This window comes from Ovis aries, chromosome 25, assembly GCF_016772045.2.
Source record: "Ovis aries strain OAR_USU_Benz2616 breed Rambouillet chromosome 25, ARS-UI_Ramb_v3.0, whole genome shotgun sequence".
Lineage (NCBI taxonomy): Eukaryota > Metazoa > Chordata > Mammalia > Artiodactyla > Bovidae > Ovis > Ovis aries.
Window position 1 is genome coordinate 39,645,979 of NC_056078.1, and position 26,272 is coordinate 39,672,250.

General features: G+C 42.7%; 1 protein-coding gene across 2 annotated transcripts in view; it reads right to left on the reverse strand.

The window, feature by feature from the left end:
- The window catches only part of GRID1 (glutamate ionotropic receptor delta type subunit 1), a 689,685-nt gene that overhangs the window by 225,281 nt on the left and 438,132 nt on the right, over nt 1–26,272 (reverse strand). For both annotated transcript variants that reach the window (XM_027962365.3, XM_042241196.1), the window contains exon 6: nt 3,775–3,945. In XM_027962365.3, coding sequence (XP_027818166.2) covers nt 3,775–3,945 — 171 coding nt within the window. The remainder of the gene's footprint in view (nt 1–3,774; nt 3,946–26,272) is intronic.

Sequence of the window (26,272 nt, forward strand, 5' to 3'; positions counted from 1 at the left end):
CCCTTCAGTTGGTTGTGCTAAACATGTTGGAATCTTCTCAATAAATCTCACAGCTAGAGGCTAGTAGAAATTAGTTTGCCTTCTACACTGTCATTAAGAAAGAAAGAAGTGGTAATAGCTACAGAGAAAACTTGAAGGGAATGGCTTGTAAATGAGATGAATCTACAAGCTGCCCAAATGGTGGTTGGGTGGGATGAGTAAATAAATCCACATTTGCCTCTCATCACAGCCTGTACAAGGAAGCAGATACAACAAATGGAGATAGATTCATTTAATAAAGTATTTTATTTATAGATATATAAAGAGGCTTCCCGAGACAGTTTAACTTATGTTAAGACCTGCATTCTTAACAGATCTACCCCATTAGCCCTTATCGAGAGTCTCCAAGGAGCAGGGTCTTGTATGAAGAGCTATGCAGGCCGCAAAGACACTGGCCTCCCCTCTCCCCACCAAGGCAGCACTGATGGAGTTCCTGCATGATTGAGGCAATGGTAAGTGGTGCCCAACACCGATGATGAGGGGCCAGACAGAAGTGAGCTCTCCCACCCGCTGCGAGACTTTCAAAGAGCACGCTCAGGACAAAAGTAGACTACATCACACTGTTCAAAAAATCATGAGGCCACGTTCAGTCTTCCCATGGAAACCCAAGCACACCTGGCCACATCCTCTAGTAGGAGAGTTCTGTTAACAGCTCGGCCTTGTTCTTGTTGCTGTCTGTACATCCTCTCATTTATTTTCATTATGACTCTGAGGGGTAGGTAATATTTGAATCCCCAACGTACAGAGAAGGAAGCAGAGGCATAGAACGACAAATAAATAATAAAAAATCATTAGCAGCTAGATTTACTGGGATCTGAGCCCAAGCAACCTGGCTGCTGTGCTGTCGCTGCTACTTCTTCCACGAAAGCTGTTGTTGCTTCTGCTGCTGCTGCTGCTGCTATTATACTGCTGCTGCTATTGCTGCGGCTGCTATTGCTGCTGCTGCTGCTATTATACTGCTGCTGCTATTGCTGCGGCTGCTATTGCTGCTGCTGCTGCTATTATACTACTGCTGCTATTGCTACTGCTGCTGCTATTGCTACTGCTGCTGCTATTGCTGCTGCTGCTGCTGCTGCTATTATACTACTGCTGCTATTGCTACTGCTGCTGCTATTGCTGCTGCTGCTGCTATTGCTACTGCTGCTGCTATTGCTGCTGCTGCTATTGCTGCTGCTGCTTCTATTGCTACTGCTGCTGCTGCTATTATACTACTGCTGCTATTGCTACTGCTGCTGCTATTGCTGCTGCTGCTGCTATTGCTGCTGCTGCTGCTATTGCTGCTGCTGCTGCTATTGCTACTGCTGCTGCTGCTATTATACTACTGCTGCTATTGCTGCTGCTGCTATTGCTGCTGCTGCTATTGCTACTATTATACTACTGCTGCTGCTACTATTATACTATTGCTGCTATTGCTGCTGCTGCTGCTATTGCTACTGCTGCTGCTGCTATTATACTACTGCTGCTATTGCTGCTGCTATTACTACTGATACTGCTATTGCCACTCTTAATATTACTGCTACTGCTGCTACTTCTGTTACCGTTACTATCATTGTTGCTACCACTGCTATTGCTACTGCTACTGCTGTCACTGCTGCTACTGCTGCTGCAGGATCTGTGAGGCAGCTCTTAAATCTTGCTCTTCATACGGCGTCTGGCTCTCAGCAGAAACAGAGAGAGGTAGGGTGGCCAGGATTCTGTGTTCGATATTGCACTGACCTCACCTGAGGATTAGCCCCCCACTGCAGAGCCATGGCTTTGTTCATCCTCCTAATAAACGTGTGTCGTTTCAGAAAGTCCTCTACTGCATTCTTCTCTGCTGCAATCAGTGTCTTTTCCTCTCTTGTCCTCCAGGACAGATTCTTTACATCCAGTGTGACTGATATGAACGAAAGAGCTCACCTGGGCTTCCTGTCCGTGGCAAAATGACGAATCAAGACCTTGATGAGCCATACTTTGGCTGTCTCCCTCCACCCCACCAGGGCAGGACATGTTGGTGAACTAGGAAGCAGCCCTCTTTTCTTGTGGAGTAGAAGAGGTACGGTAAGGCAAGAAAGAAATGGGAAAATGAACAGGGGGTATGGGGCGGGGTAGAATAGGGGTGGTGTGTCTTTGGGGAAGGATGAAGCCTTTTGGGGAGAGAGAACCCATAGAGACCTTCCTGGGAGTGAGACCCCCTCGGAGTCTGGCCCCCATAGAGAATGGCAGGCACCTCCCCCTCCGGCCCCGGGTGGGGACGAGCACACATTGCCTGGGCCACGTGGTCACACTACACTTCCATCCACATGGAGAGTGAGGTGCTAATACAGAGTCAGTGTGAGAGGCCCTCACCTCTTCTTCCAAACTCTAGAAAAGAAGAAGGCAGAGCAGGACAGCAGCACCCTGAAATAAAGCACCTTCCACGCCTGCTGCATATGCCCGGGGCTTTCGAGTCCATGGGCCCTTCAGAGGCCTTTGATCTGCTTTCCTGGTCAGTGCCTCACCATCTTTCAAAGATCCCAGACCTTGGGATGTCTCCCTGGAGCGGTGGACTTGGGGCTAGTGGGAGTTACTCCAATGAAATCCTGATGTCTTCTGTGCTTCCTTATCAACCAAGAACATATTTCTAGCATTTGCCATCTGTGGGAGCATGCTTCCTCTCTCCCCAGTTAAGATTATAGAATGGATTTGGTACTTTGACAAATCACACACGTACATAGCTCACTCTAGAGATTATAATAACCTCCCTTCCCCAAATATATGCCCCATGATTAGATGTTACCAAGATGTCCTGGGATGGGACTCATACTCTAGAGGCAGACACAGCCCATCACTGACCTGTAGTCCCTATTCCAGGCAGAAAGAAGGGTAAACTACTTCAAACACTGAGTGGCAACCACATTCCATGCATAAATTATAAGTACTTTTCACAAACCCAGGTGGGAAAAATTTCCTTCTGTTACATGGTTCCCACCAAGCATTGAAAGAAAATTTTCTTAGGGACCATGTTCCTAGCAGAGTTTCAGATGCCAGTCTACCAACAGACAATCTTCACCATTACCCCCAAATATCCAGGAAGAAAACCACCTCTCACCATGGGTGCACAGCTCCACATCCCCCTCCCAGGCCTAAGAGAAGCTAACCTTGACTCCACCTATGTCAAAAGGGTAGTGGAGGGACTAATCATACACACTCTGTATTTCTCATCTTGGAAGGAAGGGGCCAGGTGGGCAAGTCATGTTTCTACCCTTTGCACCCTCCTGATCAGCTAGGATTCCAGCAGTGTTCTGGTTGACTTAAGACTTAGCATTCAGAAGAGGAGCTGAGACGTTTCCCAGTTATTTCCATATTTTTTACTTTGTACAGGGAAGAACTTAAAATGGGTTCAAAATGATGACTCTCCATGGGAAGGCTCTGTCCCCAGTCCTGACAGATGAAATCATTCCCCATCAACAGAGTCATCACAGAAACTTAAGTTACAGGACTCTCCTTACTCCCTAAGTGTGCAACTTTTAAATACAAGAGGCACCCAGTGAGCTAATATGCTGCATCTGCTGACGTCGGCCATAATTGCCTACTAATGTGCTTAGAGGTACTGCCCAGTTGACTGGTTTCAATTTCAGCAAATGACAGAGTTCTAATAATTACAGTTGGTGGGGAAGTGTGCTCAACCAGAGCTGAGGCACACTGTTGCATGAGGCAGGCCAAGGGTATGGGTGAGACTCCCTCCTGGAAGAAGTTTAGGAGGCCAGCACTGACCTGCAGCATCTGGAGGTAGCCTTCCTGGGGGTCGCAGAGCAAGGAGGAGATGCGGTGGTTGTTCCTCATGCATTTCTGGTTGTCCTTTGCAGAAGGGAAGATCTGCCGGACCACAGTCATCCTGCCAAGGGCGCTGTGGACCAGATCCAGGATCTCTGGGTCACTGATTTCCTGGGAAGATAACCAGAAATGCTTACCATTGACTTATGACCTCATAATCTCTGCAGAAGACTTACCAGTAGATGTCTAGGTTGACAGCCCAAATAGTTGATGCCAAAGGGGTCATGAGTTTGGGCTCAAGGTCAAACAGTTTGTTAGCTGCTTACTTACAAATAATACTTGTTTACCCTAAAATGCAAACAGGATTATTCGACACCTTCCCGGAAGGACAGAAAAAGATAATCTGCAGCTAAACCACCAATGCGTTGGCTTCCATGGAGTCAAACCATAAAAGAACCAATACTATCAAGTGTCATGAGAGGCATTAGCTGGAATAAAAGGCTCAGTTTCCTGTTGGGAGTTGTCTACCTGATGTAGACAAGGAAAACTGGCTTCCTCTGACAAAGCTGAACAAAATGCAGTAAGTTTCCCATAATTTTTTAATAATTAGATTTTTTAAAGATTTGCATACATACAAAATTTTAAAATATATCCATTCATTCATCCACTCATTCATTGCACAAAATCTACCCAACAGCTCCTCAATGTTTTGTTCTGTGTTACGACGGGTATAGCTGTGAATGAGTCAGGCTTAATTCCATCTGGTGAAACTCAAGGTCATCATAGGCTGAAATATATGGAGTGATGTCATACGGAAATCTAGGGGCAAAGGAACCCATCGAACTTCCACATGGGCCCGTGTGCTAAGTTCTTTACACGCATTATCTCATTTTGTACTTGCAACAGCTTTAGGAATTCTATGAGGTAGATCCTGTTATTACCCTATTTAAAATGAGCACTCTCATGCATAAAAAGAGCAAAGGGAGCAGGCCAAGGGGAGCTCTTTCCAGGATGAGGCTTCTGTGAGGAATTAGCACTGAAGTTGAACCTGAAGGATGAACTTATTAGGCAAAGTGTTTGCTGGTAAAGGCGAGCAGGCAGGACAGCGAAGAGTCGAGTTGGTGGTAGTACTGCTGAAGATGGAGGCAATGGTACAGGCAGCAAGGTGCCTCTCCAACCTAGGGAGGGGCAGGGCCACTGGCAGGAGAGAGGAATGATCAAAGGCAGTGTGGGATCTGTGTCCTAGACCAGATGTGGTTATGGGGTTCAGTAAATACTGCTAAAACATCCACACTATAGATGATGAGAAGCACTTGAAAGATTTTATGCACCAATAAGCCACAATCAGATTTACACTTTAAAAAATCTCTGACTGCTGTACAGAGAGAGGATTAGAGAGTAACAAAACAGCTCCATGTCTGAGATCAACACAGGGACTATAAAAAATGGACATTCACCAAGGGTTTTATTGGTGGAAGAGAGGTTAAGAAAGCTCTGGTTCACTGGTTCTAAGAAGTGACTCTTATCTGTGTTGGTTGCAAGTCAAGATTTTAACCATGAATAACTGTGTTTTAAAATTGGCCTTAAGTCTTCCTCCTTTCAGATGACACAGCCCAGCTTTGAGATGATGAGAAAGTATAAATGGAGCTAATGAGGTTAGAAATAGTGATCGGGAATTTTCAGAATCACATAAACAAGAACATGACATGTTTAAGGATGTAAAGGTAAACAAAGCACTTTCAGGAACTGTCCTAGGTACTCAAAATGAGTGTATAGACTGGTCAGTTATAACCATGTACTAGATCTGGGAGAAAGGAAGAAATTAAGAGTTGCATCCTTTTAGAATGATCAATAGTTCCCAAATGTAAAAACTACAGGCATTTCTAAAGAATTAAAGTGCTTGTGCATACTGAATCTGGGTTTCAACCACTTAAACTTTGTATTTCAGACAAAAGTCTGTTTAAGGAAAGATGATCATATTGGATTGGGACCAGCTGACAATCAATGGTGAGGAAATTGCAAAATGTTCATATCTTTGGACTACCAAGTGAGAAGAGCCCAGGATCCAGTTGGGCTTCAGAAAACAAAGCAGAGAATGTAGCTGAGCCTGGACATTTGTGCTCTGCTCTTAGCGGCCCTGCTAATGGACACATTGCCCCAAGCAGGATAGCAGGATGAGAGAACTCACATTCTAACCTACTAGAAAGTAACACTCTAAGAAAGACCAATGCACAGCATGGTCAGCTTTACTTGAAGAAGGAATATAGAGGTCTTCATGGGTGGGAGGTAACCTAGAAAAATCATGAGGTCATGAGGAAATAATTCAAATTATGCGTAAGGGGGTTCATCACAGTCAGCACACTTAAAAGAAATGGATATGTGACATAACTTTTGTTTTTCTCACTTACTCTTGATAGCAGTGGAGAAGGCAATGCACCCCACTCCAGTACTCTTGCCTGGAAAATTCCATGGATGGAGGAGCCTGGTAGGCTGCAGTCCATGGGGTCGCAAAAAGAGTAGGACACAACTGAGAAACTTCACTTTCACTTTTCACTTTCATGCATTGGAGAGGGAAATGGCAACCCACTCCAGTGTTCTTGCCTGGAGAATCCAGGGACGGTGGAGCCTGGGGGCTGCCATCTATGGGGTCGCACAGAGTCAGACACGACTGAAGCGACTTAGCAGAAGCAGCAACAGCTTGATGGCAGAGGTCACCACAGAAGCTCTTTTATTAAACCTATCCTGCACCCTCAACTTCCAGATAGGATAGCATTGAACCCTCCCTACTACCCTGCAACAATAACCTTGGAAATTGTAGGGGGCCTGACGGATAGGAGAACACAGTACCTTTCTGGTAGATATAGCCTCACTTCCCTACAATAAGCAGCAGCATATGGCCGGACTGATGTCAGGGCAGCCAGGACCTAGTCAAGGGTCCCGCAAGTCAAGACCTCCTGCAAGTAGCCCTGATCTCCAGACCTTTCCTTTCCAATTCTACCTTCCCAGGACACAGATGAGAACTTGGCATAGCTTCCTCCAACCCGCTAGCTGCTATATGCCTCCCTTTCCCTAAGGATCTCTGCAGAATATCCCACGGTCCTGTTCACACCCACTCACTCTGAGTCAGAGCACTACCACTACCAGCCACCTCCCCACACCTCTGCTGCCGCTGCTAAGTCACATCAGTCGTGTCCGACTCTGTGCAACCCCATAGATGGCAGCCCACCACGCTCCGCTGTCCCTGGGATTCTCCAGGCAAGAACACTGGACTGGGTTGCCATTTCCTTCTCCAGTGCGTGAAAGTGACTGCAGGGCACCAGGCTCCTCCCTCCGTGGGATTTCCAGGCAAGAGTACTGGAGTGGGGTGCCATCGCCTTCTCCGCCACACCTCTGGGCCTATCCCTAGTATCTAGTACAGAGATAGCTGCAATCAGATGCTAAGAATCCACAGAAACAACTCCCCTGGGTCCTTGGAGGCAGTGAAAAGGGTCACTTCTCCCAGGGATTTATCCTTTGCTTTGGAGATACCCAAGTCTGCACCATCAGTCAGTTCCCTCAGCTCCATGCCAGGCCTTCTTCTGTCCTGATGGCCCCACCAGGTCCTTTAGTATTACTGGGCTGTACACAGGTATCGGCTCACACCCTGCTCACTGATGCCAGGGACTGCTTCCAGGCTGGAAACCAGGTCAGCCTCTGGACTACTGGGAAGAGGATCAAACTCTGGGTCTTCCTAAGGGTGCAGAGGGCAATCAAGCAGCCAATTTACATAAACAACTTGGAGAAAAAACTTTCCCTTTGTCTCAGCTGAACATTCCTTCCAGAGAGTGCTACTAGCAGGAGAAACAAGACAATGTGTGTATACTGTGTGGCCTCCACTGACCTCACCGAAGTCAGCAAGGCAGCAATGAAACAGTAACACATCATATCCATACACTCAACTAAGAGCTGATGTGTGGAAGGGCACAGGCGCAAAATAAATATTCCTTGTTACAAGCGTTGCCTGGATGCCCCCACCCCATGGAAGCATATAACCCAGATTCAGATTACAGATGGACAGTTCCACGTGGAATGTATTCATCAGTTCAGTTCAGTTCAGTCGCTCAGTCATGTCTGACTCTTTGCAACCCCATGAATGGCAGCACGCCAGGCCTCCCTGTCCATCACCAACTCCTGGAGTTCACCCAAACCCATGTCCATCGAGTCGGTGATGCCATCCAACCATCTCATCCTCTGCCGTCCCCTTCTCCTCCTGCCTTCACTCTTTCCCAGCATCAGGGTCTTTTCAAATGAGTCAGCTCTTCGCATCAGGTGGCCAAAGTACTGGAGTTTCAGCTTTAGCATCAGTCCTTCCAATGAATACCCAGGACTGATCTCCTTTAGGATGGACTGGTTGGATCTCCTTGCAGTCCAAGGGACTCTCAAGAGTCTTCTCCAACACCACAGTTCAAAAGCATCAATTCTTCTGTGCTCAGCTTTCTTTATAGTCCAACTATCACATCCATACATGACCACTGGAAAAACCATAGCCTTGACTAGACGGACCTCAATGCACAAACACTACATAAATTATGAATAATAAAATTATTTCAGTGTACCTTCCATCAAGAAATAAAATATAACCTGCATCTTGATTGGATGCCTCTTTCCCAAATGCTTGCCACTTCCTCATCAGGAGTTCCCTCTGCCATGCCATAACTTATGGATGTAACCTAGATGATATATATCTTAGGCTTGCACATTTTGTTTAGCTTTGTGTAAGCTAAACAGTCTGCATGCCTCTTACCATTGTGTTTTAACACAGTGGTTCTCAAACTGAGTCTTGTATCAGGATCACCTGGGAAACTAACAAAATTACAGAGGTCCAGTCTTGTCCCATTTCAATAAGCTAAGCTTCTGTGTTCTACATTAGCTCTCCAGATAATTCCAGTATTCACCAACATCTAAAAACCCCTGGGTTTAACATTAAGTTTTTCTGATCTATTCATGATGATGGTTACAGCTCTGGTTTATTCATTTTCACAGCTGTATGCTTTGCATTGTATGATTCTGCCACAATGTATTCATGGTATTATGATTACCATTTGAATGTTTTTGCTTCTTTCCTATTGGGGACAAACCTTCTATGAGCAATTTTTCTTTCCTGTGTGTCTTGGTGCACACCTTTAAGAATTACTCTGGAATTAGAATTCCTCCATAGGAGAATATGAAAGTGAAAGTCGCTCAGTTGTGTCCGACTGTGTGTGACCCCGTGGACTATACAGTCCATGGAATTCTCCAGGCCAGAATACTGGACTGGGTAGCCTTTCCCTTCTCCAGGGGATCTTCCCAACCCAGGGATCAAACCCAGGTCTGCCACACTGCAGGAGTATTCTTTACCAGCTTGAGCCACAGGAGAAGACCATAGGAAAATATGAATGTATTCAAATTTACTGGATAATACCAAATTCCCAGAGTGATTTGCATCCACTTATAATCATGTGTGGTGAAGAGTTCTTGTTGTTCTTCCTTTCCTGATCCTGATAACCTGCTGCTGCTGCTGCTCCTGCTAAGTCACTCTTGTTGTGCCCGACCCTGTGCAACCCTATGGACAGCAGCCCTCCGTCCACAGGATTCTCTAGACAAGAATACTGGAGTGGGTTGCCATTTCCTTCCCCACCTGATATCCTATGACTTCCTAATATTTGCCAGTCTGCTGAGAATGAATTGGTACATCACTAGACTTTAATTTCCACTTCCCTAATACTTAAAAGAGTTAAATATCTTTCATACACTCATGAATCATCTGTTTCCTTTTGTGTGCTTGTGATTTTTGTCTAATTTCCACTGGGTTTTATATTTTGCATGTTGATTTATGGGATCCTTTTTTCAGTTCTGGATGTTAAGCTTTTATTACATGCTACAGATACCTTCTCTAGCTTCTAGATTATTAAGTAAAACTAGGCTATAAATTCATCCAACTTGGTGTTTTCTTTGTCAAAAGATTTTTATTACTAATTAAATTTCCTTATTTCTATAGGAATTTGCTTGTTTTGCCTTCCTCGCCCTGTCATTTTCTTTCCTACATGTTTAGGCATGTTGTCCAAATTTTCCAATTGATTGGCATAAGTTGCTCACAGTGTCAGTCTACTTCTTCTATTCTCCCCAATGCATCTAAAGTTGTGTGCCGTCATGCATTTCTAGTAATCTGTATTTGTGTATCTTCCCTCTTATTTTGACCCTATAAGTTAATATATTTCACAAATTCTCCTTAAAAAGTATGTTTTACCTTAATAGATACTGTTTTATGTGCTGGTTTCTATTTCATCAATGTCTACTCTTAACTTTATTATTTTTATTTTTCCATTTTCTTTGGATTTATTAAGTGGCTACTTTTGAAACTGTTTCCATATGAAACTTAGCTGATGAATATTAAACATTTTTTCTTTCCTAATGCAGGTCAGGAAGCAACAGTTAGAACTGGACATGGAACAACAGACTGGTTCCAAATAGGAAAAGGAGTATGTCAAGGCTGTATATTGTCACCCTGCTTATTTAACTTATATGCAGAGTACATCATGAGAAACGCTGGACTGGAAGAAATACAAGCTGGAATCAAGATTGCTGGGAGAAATATCAATCACCTCAGATATGCGGATGACACCACCCTTAGGGCAGAAAGTGAAGAGGAACTGAAAAGCCTCTTGATGAAAGCAAAAGAAGAGAGTGAAAAAGTTGGCTTAAAGCTCCACATTCAGAAAACGAAGATCATGGCATCTGGTCCCATCACTTCATGGCAAATAGATGGGAAAACAGTGGAAACAGTGTCAGACTTTATTTTGGGGGGCTCCAAAATCACTGCACATGGTGACTGCAGCCATGAAATTAAAAGACGCTTACTCCTTGGAAGAAAAGTTATGACCAACCTAGATAGTATATTCAAAAGCAGAGACATTACTTTGCTGACTAAGGTCCATCTAGTCAAGGCTCTGGTTTTTCCTGTGGTCATGTATGGATGTGAGAGTTGGACTGTGAAGAAGGCTGAGCGCCAAAGAATTGATGCTTTTGAACTGTGGTGTTGGAGAAGACTCTTGAGAGTCCCTTGGACTGCAAGGAGGTCCAATCAGTCCATTCTGAAGGAGATCAGCCCTGGGATTTCTTTGGAAGGAATGATGCTCAAGCTGAAACTCCAGTACTTTGGCTGCCTCATGCGAAGAGTTGACTCATTGGAAAAGACTCTGATGCTGGGAGGGATTGGGGGCAGGAGGAGAAGGGGACGACAGAGGATGAGATGGCTGGATGGCATCACTGACTCGATGGACGTGAGTCTGAGTGAACTCCAGGAGATGGTGATGGACAGGGAGGCCCGGCGTGCTGCGATTCATGGGGTCGCAAAGAGTCGGACATGACTGAGCAACTGAACTGAACTGAACTGAACTGAATGGACTATTTAAGACTATAGATCTACAATCAAACATGCTTTAGTTATGACCCGCAAGTTATCATATATATTAATTGTATCATTGTTTCTAAAAGTCCTCTTTGAAATGTTTTTGACTCATGAGTAGTTTACGAGAGTTTTAAAATTTTTCCAAACATGAGGTAATTATTTTTCAGTAACCTTCAATGCATTATAACCTAAAGATGTGGAATGGGTGACACAAATCCTTTAAAATGTATGAAGCCTCACTTTGTGACAGTTTGCAGGAATGTTTTGTGTTTCCACTGTCCAACTGCTGCTGATTTCAGTGGTCCATTTTTAGGTCCATTAGATGGGGAATTTTCCCATTTCTGTTTGTATTCAGTCTTTATTTTCAACAATCATATTTGGAGTTTTCTTAATTACATATAAGTTTAGAATTATAACTCCTTGCTCAACTGAAACTTTTGTCATTATTTATATATCCTCTATTTCTAGTAACGTATCTTGCCTTATAGTTTACTGCTATTAATATATACACCACTTTCGTTTTGCTTAGTATCTGGCTGTTCTTTTCCTATTTCTTTGCTGTCAATCTTCCTCTGTATCACATTTTAGTTGGGATTCTTGTAAGCAAAATATACTCAATTTTTTATATCCATCCTAGACATTTTAGTTGAAATCTCAATCCATTTATATTGGACAATGATCATACATATAAATGAACTGAGTTCATCATACTATTGACATTAGATATTTTACTGGTCTTTTTCCTTCTCTTTAGTTTCTTGAAATGATTTTTTCCTATTTTCATTTTCTTATTCTCTTTTCAAAGCTATAACAATATTGTCCATTATTTTTTCATTGGATATCATAAATACTTTAATTGCATAAGTGTGAAATTAATCAATATTCTTACTCTCTCAATCTTTATCTCTAATCATCATCTCAACTAATGTCGTAACAATGTCTAGTGTTTTAATTCTAGTTTTCATTATGCTCTATTATACATAATTTCTATTATTTTATATAGTAAATATTTATCTACTTAACCAATATTTATTAATATATTTGTTAAACATTCTTCTGTGGCCCTCAAACCTTACATCTAAGATTATTTTTCTCGCCTTGAAGTATATCGTTTAGAATTTCCTTTAAATGTGGGGTTTTTGGTGACAAACTGAGTTTTTGTTTATTAAAAAGCATTTTTATTTGGATCTCATTCTTAAAATTAAAAAATTCCAAGTTGAACATTATTTTTCATAGCACAGTAAAGATAATACTGCACTATAGTCTTGCTTCCATTTTAGTTCATTGTACTAGATTCCTAAGGTTGTAATAACAAATTATCACAGACTTGGTAGCTTGGAACAACAAAATTTTATTCAGTCACAGTTCCACAGAGCAGCAGCTCAAAAGTCAGTCTCACTGGGCTGGTATTAGAACATTGGCAGGCATATTCAGCCCACAACCTCGAGTTATGAGGAATCAGTTTAACTGTCATTCCTTTGAAGATGACCACTTCTGCATGGATTCTCTTCAGATGTTTCTCCATTTCTGGCATTCTGCATTCACAACATGGAGTGTATTTTCAATTTTTATTCTGCTCCTGATTCTTAGGCTTTCTAGACCTGGAGTTTAGTTTTTTCAATAATTCTAGAGAAATCTAAACCATACTATCTTTCAATACTATTTTCCCCTGCTATTTCCTATTTCCTTCTAGAAATCCAATCAACAGTATGTTAGAGCTTATCATTCTATTTTTCATGTTTATTAACCTCATTTCCAGCTGGTTGTTGTTGTTGTTACTTGTTCAGTTCCTAAGTTGTGTCTGACTCTTTGCAACCCCATGGACTGTTAGCACATCAAGCTTTCCTGTCCTTCACCATCTCCAGGAGCTTGCTCAAACTCATATCCTTTGTTGACCTATGGACATTTGTTGGCAAAGTAATGTCTCTGCTTTTTAATATGCTGTCTAGATTGGTCATAGCTTTTCTTCCAAGGAGCAAGCGTCTTTTAGTTTTATGGCTACAGTCACCATCTGCAGTGACTTTGGAGCCCCCCAAAATAAAGTCTGACACTGTTTCCACTGTTTCCCCATCTATTTGCCATGAAGTGATGGGACCAGATGCCATGATCTTAGTTTTCTGAATGTGGAGCTTCAAGCCAACTTTTTCACTCTCCTCTTTCACTTTCATCAAGAGGCTCTTTAGTTCTTTGCTTTTTTCCATAAATGTAGTATCACCTGCACATCTGAGGTTATTGATATTTCTCCCAGCAATCCTGATCCCAGCTTGTGCTTTATCCAGTCCAGCATTTCTCATGATGTACTCTGCATATAAGTTAAATAAGCAGGGTGACAATATACTGTTGAAGCCTGGCTTGGAGAATTTTGAGCATTATTTTGCTAGCATGTGAGATGAGTGCTTACCCCTTTGAAGGAAAGTTATGACCAACCTAGAGAGCATATAAAAAAGCAGAGACATTACTTTGCCAACAAAGGTCCGTCTAGTCAAGGCTATGGTTTTTCCAGTGGTCATGTATGGATGTGAGAGTTGAACTATGAAGAAAGCTGAGCACCAAAGAATTGATGCTTTTGAACTGTGGTGTTGGAGAAGACTCTTGAGAGTCCCTTGGACTGCAAGGAGATCCAATCAGTCCATCTAAAGGAAATCAGTCCTGAATATTCGTTGGCAGGACTGATGCTGAAGCTGAAACTCCAATACTTCGGCCACCTCACGAGAAGAGTTGACTCACTGAAAAAGACCCTGATGCTGGGAGGGCTTGGGGTCAGGAAGAGAAGGGAACAACAGAGGATGAGATGGCTGGATGGCATCACTGACTCGATGCACATGAGTTTAGGTGAACTCCGGGAGTTGGTGATGGACAGGGAGGCCTGGCGTGCTGCGATTCATGGGGTCGCAAAGAGTCGGACATGACTGAGTGACTGAACTGAACTGAACTGAACTGAGATGAGTGCAATTGTGAGGTGGTTTGAGCATTCTTTGGCATTGCCTTCCTTTGGGATTAGAATGAAAACTGACCTTTTCCAGTCTTGTGGCCACTTCTGAGTTTTCCAAATTTGCTGGCATATTGAGTGCACCACTTTCACAGCATCATCTTTCAGGATTTGAAACAGCTGAACTGGAATTCCATCACCTCCACTAGCTTTGTTCGTAGTGATGCTTTCTAAGGCCCACTCGACTTCACATTCCAGGATGTCTAATTCTAGGTGAGTGATCACACCATTGTGATTATCTGGGTCATGAAGATCTTTTTTGTATAGTTCTTCTGTGTATTCTTGCTACCTCTTCTTAACATTGTCTGCTTCTGTTAGGTCCATACCATTTCTGTCCTTTATCGAGCCCATCTTTGCATGAATTGTTCCTTTGGTGTCTCTAATTCTCCTGAAGAGATCTCTAGTCTCCCATTCTACTGTTTTCCTCTGTCTCTTTGCATTGATCACTGAGGAAGTCTTTCTTATCTCTCCTTGCTATTCTTTGGACCTCTGCATTCAAATGGGTATATCTTTTCTTTTCTCCTTTGCCTTTTGCTTCTCTTCTTTTCTCAGCTATTTGTAAAGCCTCCTCAGACAACCATTTTGCCTTTTTTGCATTTCTTTCTCTTGGGGATGCTCTTAATCACTGCCTCCTACACAAGGTCACGAACCTCCATCCATAGTTCTTCAGTCACTCTATCAGATCTAATTCCTTTAATCTATTTGTCACTTCCACTGTATAATTGTAAGGGATTTGATTTAGGTCATACCTGAATGGTCTAGTCTTTTCCCCTACTTTCTTCAATTTAAGTCTGAATTTGGCAATAAAGAGTTCATGATCTGAACCACAGTCAGCTCCCAGTCTTGTTGACTGTATAGAGCTTCTCCATCTTTGGCTGCAAAGAATAGAATCAATCTGATTTTTGTATTAACCATGTGGTGATATCTATGTGTAGAGTCATCTCTTGTGTTACTGGAAGAGGGTGTTTACTATGACCAGTGCATTCTCTTGGCAAAACTCTAACGAGCCTTTGCTCTGCTTCATTCTGTACTCCAAGGCCAAATTTGCCTGTTACTCCTGGTATTTCTTGACTTCCTACTTTTGTATTCTAGTCCCCTATAATGAAAAGGACATCTTTTGGGGGTGTTGGTTCTAAAAGATCTTGTAGGTCTTCATAGAAATGTTCAACTTCAGCTTCTTCAGCATTACTGGTCGGTGCATAGACTTGGGTTACTGTGATATTGAATGGTTTGCCTTGGAAACGAACAGAGATCATTCTGTCATTTTGAGATTGCATCCAAGTACAGCATTTCAGATTCTTCTTCTTCTTCTTCTTCTTCTTCTTCTTTTTTTTACTATGATGGCTACTCCATTTATTCTAAGGGATTCTTGCCCACAGAGACTGGCATTGCTTCAAAGAATACTTGTGCCTCTTTCTATCATGAACCTAGGATCGCACCCAATCTAAATCACATGATTTAACATTAAATTTTCTTTTGTGCTTTACTAGACATCATAGGTGATGTGACTTGGGTCACATGAGACTTCTGCAGTTATCACTTCTCAAGAAAATGTCCCTCTTCCAGGCAACTCCAAAGTCAAGATAGAAAATTTCCCTTCTTATCTCCTTCTGCACAGTGGGTTCATTTCTCATCAGTGCTTAAACTGAGGATATAGATTTCCAACTTTTGTGGAAATCTCTCATTTGCTTCGTCCTTACACTGGATCCCATGGGTTCTATGTCTCATTAGCCAGAGGAACAAATGCTCAAGGTCTCCATGTTTGACCAATAGGTTTAAGGCAAAGCCTAACCTGAAACTCTATTATTTCACAGAGTTTCCTTTGATATATTTTGTTCCTGAGGACATTATTCTTGACTGTTCAGTTATCTATTTTTAATATTTTTCAGATATATTACATTCAGAATTTTTAGTTCTTTTCCTTTTGGGTATGCCATTGAAGCTAATTACGCTTCTATATGCAGCATATTAAAAAGCAGAGACATTACTTTGCTAACAAATGTCCGCCTAGTCAAAGCTATGGTTTTTTCAGTAATCATGTATGGATGTGAGAGTTGGGCTATAAAGAAAGCTAAGCGCTGAAGAATTGATGCTTTTGAACTGTGGTGTTGGAGAAGATTCTTGAGAGTCCCTTGGACTACAAGGAGGTCCAACCAGTCCATCCTATAGGAAATCAGTCCTGAATATTCATTGGAAGGACTGATGCTGAAGCTGAAACTCCAATACTTTGGCCACCTGATGTGAAGAACTGACTCATTGGAAAAGACCCTGATGCTGGGAAAGATTGAAGGCAGGAGGAGAAAGGGATGACAGAGGATGTGATGGTTGGATGGCGTCACCTACTCAATGAACATGTTTGAGTTTGAGCAAGCTCCAGGAGTTGTTGATGGACAGGGAGGCCTGGCATGCTGCAGCTCATGGGTTCACAAAGAATCGGGCAAGACTGAGTGACTGAAGTGAACTGAATTGATACTTCTATAAAAACATATTACTCAGTCTTGTACATAGAATTGTAATTCTTTAAGGCATGACCCTGCCTTTTTCCTGGAACACCTAACTCCAAATTCCTCTCTATATGTCTTGGCTGTGTGAGTGACTAAACTTCAATTCTTTTGCTACAATTTACATTTGCCTCATTTGCCTGCCTTTTCCTAAGTTCACTGTCATTAATATTACAAGGAGGCCTATTTCTGAGGGGCCCAAGAGAAGCATGTGCAACCTTTTCCATCTGGTTAAATCTCAACTGTATTCTTAAATCATCTCATTATTACAGGTGGAAGAAGGTAAGGACTCTGCAGATTACATCTTAATTTTTTTGTGTTGCTCCAGAAATATCCTCCCTGAATTTCTCTGTTGCCTTCTCCTGCAGTCTAGAAGTTTCCACTATAAATCCTCTTTCACTCAAGAGATTTTCTTTGTGAGAGAAGATGGAAGCTTGGACTAGGGTGGTTGTAAATGGATCATCGTTAGAAATGGTGAATTGCCAGGAGCCAGCACAGGAGATCCCACCCATGACAAGGTCATGCGGAGAGACCTGATGGGCAAGGCGAGTCAGGTCTCAAGGGGTCCTCTGCCTGAGCATCTGCCCCAAAACCAAAATCTGTGTTTACTGTCTGCTATACTATACTCTTCTGACGTTACAGGGGGCTATCCCCAACCACATTTCTCTGGAAAAAGTTAACTTAGAGCTCCAACTGGTCTCCTGCATATGAAAGGAGTGTCTCAGCTCAAATCCCTCTGAAGGCTCTCTAACTTGCCTGACAGGTTCCCCCAGACTTTTACAACTTGTAATTGTTTACAGTCCCCCAACCATGAGAGGCACAAAGCTTAAAACATCTTAAAGATATAGAGCCTTTTAGAGCTAAGAATTAGTTTGGTGAAGGGTTTCATTGTTGAGTTAATGTTTGCCGCCAGGCCTCCATATCCTTTATCTTTTAGGCACCTGGGAGGATATTTATCAATGTAAACAGGATGCAGAAATAGGAATATAGTAGTTTTGATGTTAGCAATACTAGATTTTTGAGTTAATGAATTTTCTCTTTGTTATAAATCACTGTACTCCTCTTTCTTTGTTATAAATTGTTGTGTCCTTGCTATGTAAGAATGTAACTTTATTTAGTGCTTTCTGAGAGTGGCACCAGATTTTGGAAAAGAACAACACTATTAAGGCAAATAAGTTTTCTGGTTGACAGACCCTTATCAGAAAAGGGCCGTAAAATGCTACTAGGCCTTCTGGCCAGAAGATGATGTAAATCACCTAAGACTTGTGTATACAGCTAGGTATGCAGAGAGAAAGCCTGGTCTCGATAAGAGTCAGGGCTGCTGACGCTACATAATTTGGTATTATCCATTGATCTCTATATACAACCAAAAGTATAACAAGCTTTCCTGAACAATAAAGGATGGACCAGTTTCTCAGAAGAGTTTCTCGAACTAGTTTCTTGGAAATCTGGCTCCCCCCATGTTGACTCTCTCTCCCTCTCTCTTTCTCCCTCTCCCTCCCTTTCCTTTTCAGGCTGATCCCTTGGAGCTTGAAGGCTCACCCCTTGGAGCTTGAAGGCTCACCATGTCTACTTATTTGCCCTGGCTTCTAAGACCCACGCAAGAGGAAGCCCGAGGTGGGGCACCCTCCACTATTCAAGCAGGCGCCAGTGGCCTACGTAGATGGTGCAAACCTCTTGTCTCGAGGTTTTAATGGTTTTCCAAATAAACCAAGGAATACAGCCTCTTTCCTCCTCTAAATTCCCCAGTACACTATTCTTTCCTAATCTTTATGTTTCTAATTAAATAGTCCCTTCCCAGATGCCGACTCTGTCCCCACTTCAAATTCCCTAGATCCAACGGGGCTGGACCCCAGCAGTGAATAAAGGAAATGGAGCATCTGTTGACCGCAGAAGTAAGAGAGACAGCAAACTACTGCTGGAAGTAGCTCCTTTTCCAATGGGAGAATTATATGCAGTTTGATAAGGAAAATATTGTAACAAGTAAAACAAGTAGAGAAGAAAACAGGGATGAAGTTCCCAGTAACATTCCATCCTTCTTGCCAGTCATCAGAGGGAAAGATCTTTTGTGCCATTTAGCACACCTGAAGAAAGATTTCTATGGAAACAATAGCATGTGAGACTTGCAGCATGCACTAAATAATAAAAATATCCACTGTCTCTAATCGTATACTGAGAACACATACAAAAGCTCAGATGACCTGTGCTGTGTTTAGCTACTCAATTGTGTCTGACTCTTTGCGACCCTGTGAACTGTAGCCCACCAGGCTCCTCTATCCATGGGGATTCGCCAAGCAAGAATACTGGAGCAGATTGCCACACCCTCCTCCAGGGGATCTTCTCCACCCAGAGACTGAGTCCAGGTCTCCCACATTTCAGGTGGATTCTTTACCATCTGAGCCACCAGGGAAGCCGTAGATGATCTCTTTTGGCTCAATTAAGTTATGAGGAAACCTCCTCAAATCTCCACTTACAAAGAGGTAAAACTGAAGAAAAGTCGCTGTTTAGTCCCTAAGTCACATCTGACTCTTCTGAGACCCTATGGACTGTAGCCCACCAGGCTCCTCTGTCCGTGGGATTTTCCAGGCAAGAATATACTGGAGTGGGTTGCCATTTCCTTCTCCAGGGGATCTTCCCAACCCAGGGATCGAACCCTTGTCTCCTGCATTGGCAGGTGGATTCTTTACCACTGAGGCACCACAGAAGCCCAATTAGAAGAAATCTGAAGAAAATCCAGTCTTCACATCCTCCAAGATGGTATGTACTTAATTCACTGATCGAAAGCAAAATTGTTCTTGTTAGCACAGAAAGGAACAGAATGGAATCTGATTGCCTCCATTCAGAGGTAACATATTTCTTCAGTCAGGCTCTCAGGCTGGCGTCAGGGGAGCTCACTCTTTCTCCAAAATGCTAAGTATACAAATACATGTGCATTTTCCTGTGGAGAAAAGCCCACAGATTTCTAAAGAAGCATTTGACTCCAAAAAGATAATAAACAATTGATATGCAAGTTATAAGGGTTTTTCAAAGTCCTTCTTGGATTCCCCTGCTTGTCCGGTGGCTAAGACTCTACACTCTCAATGCAGAGGGCCCAGGTTTGATACCTGATCAGGAATCTAGATGACATGATTCCTTATGCCACGACTAAGGCCCAGCGTATTCAAATAAACATACGCAAGTAAATATTTAATTCAGTGAAAAAAATATTAAAGTCCTTCTTGTGGCCAAATATGAGAAGAATATAAATAACAATGACAATATCAGCAGAACAATTTGGAGATACAGGAGTCTCAGTATCTGTCAGACTCAGTCAGCTATTTCCTCCTCACTTTCATTCAGACCCCTGGTGCAGAATCAACAGTGACAACATCAAAAACAGAATCAAAGAAGTGAAATTTATATGGTGAGCTTCGATCAGGTATAAAAATGACGGAATTAATCTACAGGACTATGTTATTACCTTACAGATGTCGATAAAAGAGTTAAGGAAACAAAAAAGAGAGGAAGAGCACGAAGAGCAAATCCCAGAATGATATACCAAGCAGCAGACATATATGCAATAGGACAATAAAAACATCATTATGAAGGACACACACCAACTTCAGGAGAATGAGTGTCGCTGAAGAGCACGCAGATCTGCTGTCTCCCTGATCAGCTCACCCCACAGCCAGGCTGGCATAGCCCTCCTGTGAACAGGTGTCCTTCCCTCCACCATGGTGTTCCAAGTAGAGGTGTCCAGAACCAGAGGTATATCCTGCTGGGTCTGAGCCCACTTGGGTGGTCCTAGCACTTTAGGCCATTTTAGGGGGAGGGTACAAGACTTCATTTGTGATTGTTGAGATGTGAGGAGGAAGTTCTCCTTGAGAGATTCTGAGATTTGTTCAATCCTAAGAAGACCAAGAAGAGACTACACCTTTCTGCCTGGGGAAGTTTAAATCACAAGGAGATTCCATGTGAGGGCAGCCCCGGCACACTGAGGACAACAGACAGAACAGGGGTCCCAAGTATACTCCTTAGCCCCTGAATCACCCTGCCCTGCAATCTCATGGCCTATCTCTGAGTCTTCTCTAAGGTGAAGACCCTGATGCTGGGAAAGACTGAAAGCAAAAGAAGGGAGCAGCAAAGGATGAGATGGCTAGATTGTATCACTGACTCAGTGGACATGAATTTGAGCAAACTCCAGGAGATAGTGGAGGACAGAGGAGCCTGGCGTGCTGCAGTCCATGGGGTTGCAAAGAGTGGGACACCACTTAGCAGCTGAACAAGGTGAGATAATAAAATCTCAGTCACTTTAAAGAAAGTAGATTCAGATTTTTCTGTAATTTATAGTCATCAATCTGACTGAGTCAGAATTTAATGGGATCTGTAAGTGGGTACAGAACAGACTCCCAATATATCTGAATGGTCAATTTCCTAAAAATTGCAATCTTAAATACAGCAAAATTTGAATGGTGGACATGTAGGTGTTTGTTAGATCATATTCTGTATCTTTTAAACTTCTTAAAACTCTTTTATTTAAAACAGAGAATCACTAAAGAAGTCTCACTCTGAGTCTAAGTAGCAAAGAGGATACATTTTTATAATGAGGAGAAATATTCAAAATAGCAATTAAAATGATAAGGGTCTCCTTTTTCTAAATAATCGTTTTGGCAAACAAGATACAAACCTCAAACACAAATAAGTTTTTGTCTGATCTCTAAGACTTCAGTAAAATTTCTGAACTTTCTGATATCAGGGGAGACTATTATTAAATATTTATTGAGAGCTCTAAACTTATATAGAACTGTGCAATCACATTATCAGTCATTTCTTTTTATTCCTTAGAAAGACCTAGAACAATCAAATATCTGTATGATACCAACATTATTCTATCTCTGAAAAAATAATAAAGTTTATTTTCTTCATAAAAAAGATGGTGTCAGTAATTTAAAGTTGATGATCGTAGAGGAACTTCACAGACAAGGCTGGCTTGAGTGAAGCTGAGAAAATAGGAGGATCCAATAAAGTTGTGATGAAAGAATTACTCCCAGTGAAGTCAACAGGCTTTTCAGAATGCCTGCTGTATTCAGGTCCCTACAGAGTGCTGAAGGCGAGGCAAGCTAAGGCTCCAAAAAGACAAAGACATCCTGTTGAGGAAGAAAGGGTGGGAAAAAGCTGCCAAAGCATTCACTGGTTCATTCCCAGGACCCAGGGTGGTGGAAGGAGAGCACCTTTTGAAAGACTGTTTTGACTAGAACATACCTTGCCTCATTATTCGTCCCCTTCCCAGGTGGCTCAGTGGTAAAGAATCTGCCTGCTAATGCAGGAGACACTGGAGACGTGGATTCAACCCTGGGTTGGGAAGATCTCCTGGAGGAATAATGGCAACCCACACCAGTATTCTTGCCTGGAGAATCCTATGGACAGCGGAACCTGGTGGGTTACAGTCCACAGGGTTGCAAAGAGCTGGACGCAACTGAGAGACTGAGCCCACATGGGAACACGTGGGGTGTGCATAAGCCTCCCTATTTTACATACGCCATAGAAAAGGCCCATATAGTCAAGGCTATGGTTTTTCCAGTAGTCATGTATGGATGTGAGAGTTGGACCACAGAGAAAGCTGAGCGCCAAAAATTGATGCTTTTGAACTGTGGTGTTGGAGAAGACTCTTGAGAGTCCCTTGGACTGCAAGGAGATCAAACCAGTCAAACCTAAAGGAAATCAGTCCTGAATATTCACTGGAAGGACTAATACTAAAGCTGAAGCTCCAATACTTTGGCCACCTGATGTGAAGAACTGACTCACTGGAAAAGACCCTGATGCTGGGAAAGATTGAAGGCAGGAGGAGAAGGGGATGACAGAGGATGACATGGTTGGATGGCATCACTGACTTGATGGACATGAGTTTGAGCAAGCTCTGGGAGATGGTGATAGTCAGGGAATCCTGGCATGCTGCAGTCCATGGGGGTCACAAAGACATCACAAACATCTCAGACACAACAGAGTGACTGAACTGAACTGAACTGATAGAAAAGTTGCCATAGAATATCCCCTTTGCTTCTCAAAGTGTGGACCATGCATCAAAAGAATCTGCATCTCTGCCAGCTTATGAGAATTGCTGACTCTTAGGATCTACCCTTAGAACCTGCACTTTAACACGATTCCCAGGTGATTCATAGGAAATGTATGTTTGAGAAGCACTGGTCTAAGATATTACACAGTGAAGTGGAGAGGCTATAGGATTTGGAATCAGATGGGTTTGGGTTCCATCCAAAACATTCCCTCTTCCTGGCTTTGTAACTTTGACGAGGCACTGAATTGCTTTGAATGTCATCTGTGAAGGGGATAACAGTACTTCCCAGGGTAGTTTTTTTTTTTTTTTTTAATTCAGTGACTTTAATTTAATGGGATCCAACAAAGTTTTGCAGTGAGTACCCCTTCTAACTCAAAAACTAAAACTTCCTCTAGAATCTTAGAATCCCAGCAGAAGATCCACCTCAGCCTGGTCTCCAGGCAAGCCAGGCCAGGGCAGCCCTTTTCCTGCCCTGCCTGTCACCCCATTGCTTCTGCAGCCTCCTTCACACCCCTAAGGGAGCCCATAGCTGACCAACTGCAGTTTCTAAGAGACTCCAGCACACACTTGACTCCTTGACAAGAAACATCATACCAGAACTTAGCCATTCCATCATTTTATTTAAAATGACCCATTGATTGAAAGTTGGTATATAGTTTATCAGGTTGCCAAGAGTACAGGAGGCAGAGCTCTCGCCACCTCACCTCCTTTATCACAGCCCATTCCCATGACAGGTCCAGTCAGACCAGCCTGCAATAAGAAGCTGAACTTGTTCCTTAAAAACCAGTAGCTATCTGTGGTCAGAATGGCAGATGCCCCTTCAAGCTCTCTGTGCAGTTCCGTGAAACCCTCTCCAGCCTGCTGGTTTACCAGAAGAATCTTCTGTCCTGTGTGAGAAGGTTAAATTCCCCCAGAGCTTTGCATTTTAGTGGCTCTTTTATTCTATTTCATTTAATAGAGTTTTTATTTCATTACATTTTATTCTATTCTATTTGGCCCTGAGCACAAGGTGGATATCTGCTCTTCAGTGAGCCAGGGGACACACATGTGTCCAGCATTTCCTGGGGACAGTTCCTACAGTGTCTCTGACTGGTTGGTTACTTACGGATGATGCACGGGCTTGAGGGGGCTCAGTGAGATTCATCCACCCTTTCTCTCCTTTCTTCATTTCTGACTCTGATTTTCACTCTTTCCTATTTCTGCTGTCTCCTCTGTTTCTCCCTCTTCATTTTTCTGCCTGTTTGTCCTTCACCCATCCTTTCCCTCCATCTTCTTTAGGCTTCCCACTTCTTCTAACCTTGCGAGTTCTGAATTCTTACAACCCCATGTCACCCATCTCTACTCATACAGTTTCTCTTCATTCCCATGGACTTAGGACATCTAAGGTAAGTCAGAACAATTCCTAGAACTGGTTCAGGATCTGCTAATCTTACCCTCTCTTTTTCAGATGTGATATTCCCAAAATACACTCTAAGTTGGACCTGAAATGTGTATTTCTGTAGGTCTGGACCTCGGCATTTAAAACACTAAAATAACTGTAAGGACAGGCTAAAAATAGCTGGCTCTGTCATTCAGAGGGCAGAACAAATCACAGTCTGCCCAGTTCAACAACTCAGGGCAGAGTCTGAGTAGAAATTCTCCACCTAACAGGACTCTACAGTCACAGGCAGAGAAGTGGCCGCTCATTCAGTCCTGTGCCCCTGGCAGAGCAGCAAGAATATACCCAGAGAGAGGGCTCCAGAGCTGCAAAAGGAAACTCCATTTTTCAGATCCTTTGGTCCTTAACTGTATACCCGCAACTCTGATTCAGATCTGGGGTGCTATGAATTCCCAGTGCTCCCTGCACTGAAGATAACCACAGGTATTAGTCTATCACTGCATCTATGCTGGAGCTGGAACCACAACTTGATTCCAACTGGACCTGGACTGTGCCCAGCTCAGGGCACATATCTCCCATACTCTGCTGCCTTCCTAATGCTGAGCACTAAGCCTGGCAAATACTTATGAAAGAAGAAGGAAAGGAAGGAGGAAAGAATGAAGGAGGGAGGGAAGACGTGAGGGATGGAGGAAGAGATGGAAAGGGAGGGATGGGAGGAAGGAGTTCTTCAGAATTAAACACACACACACAGATGAAAACCTCAAACATTTTAACTTTTAAAGCTCTGACCTAAGTAACTATCTCTATAACACAAAACCAATGCTTTCTTATTCTGTTAAAGTTTTAAAAGCCGAGTAAGGCTTCAGTTTGCAGCTTACTCCCCAGGCAGATATTCAAAATGGAAAATATATATATATATATGTAATAGCAGCTGATCCTTCACAGCATTCATCTGCTTGCTTGCTACAAGCCACTTTAATTATTTTGTTTGCAATACCTAGTCGTTCATCTTGGGAGAATATTTAAATCTGCTTTTATTTGTGCACAAGTACCCCTACCAATAGGAAAATGAGACCCTATGTTTCACATTAACACTTCACAGTTGGGTTTTTTTTTTTCTCCCCAAGGAGCTGACAGAAAATTAAAATTTTTAATTGCATTTATAATTTAAAATCCAGAAATATTACCCAAAACAAATTCCAAAGATGATATGAAAACAAAATTGCATGGCCCAGAGCCCTGAAATGGATGATTCTGAAGTTTATAGGCCTGTGTTTAATATATCAAAGCCCTTACATGTAAACTGGATCCATTTGTGAAGGCTCAAGTGTAAAGATGTGGGAATATAAATTCAGAAGACGAGATACACAGTATGTATAGATGTTGACCATGATGGATTAATACAGGTTGAACTTACTTCTCATCTTAAACAACTAAAAAGCAAACAAAACATATGAAACAGTGGTTCTCAGATATAGGAAAACAGGCATAGCTAAACAGTGATATTCAAGAAAAAAGAAATAAATGAAATAATCCTGCATTTATTGTTCCAACAGGCTTTCCAGGTTGCTGCAGAGGAATGGGAAACCTAGGCAGAGCCTTGATGATCTCCATGAGTGGAAGAGAGTTTGGGATTTGAGAAGTCCAAGGAAGCAGAATTCCAGAGAAGAGACAGCTACACAGAAAAAGTCCTCTACAAATATGAAGAAAGTTCCCTTTGAGTCTTTAGCTGAGTGTTGATTAGCATATGTGCATGAGGAAACTGGGCTCCCAGGTGGCTCAGTGGGTAAATAATTCGCCTGCAATGCAGGAGACATCGCTCAACCCCTTGGAAAGGTCTCCTGGAGGAGGGGATGGCAGCCCACTTCAGTATTCTCACCTAGAGAACCCCACGGACAGAGAAGCCTGGTGGGCTATGGTCCATAGGTTCACAGAGAGTGGGACACAACTGAAGTAACTGAATATGCTCGCACAAACACACGCATGAGGAATCAACCAGGAAAGGCCACCTAAAAACCAGGGTTAACAGTCCTCAAAGGTGGGCCAAATGGCAACAGACTAAGAGCGGTTTTGACCTGCTTACCAAAGTTTCAAAGTAAGCTTTGAAAAATCAAAATGTTGCTAAGTAACTTGGGCGGAAAAGAAGAATTTA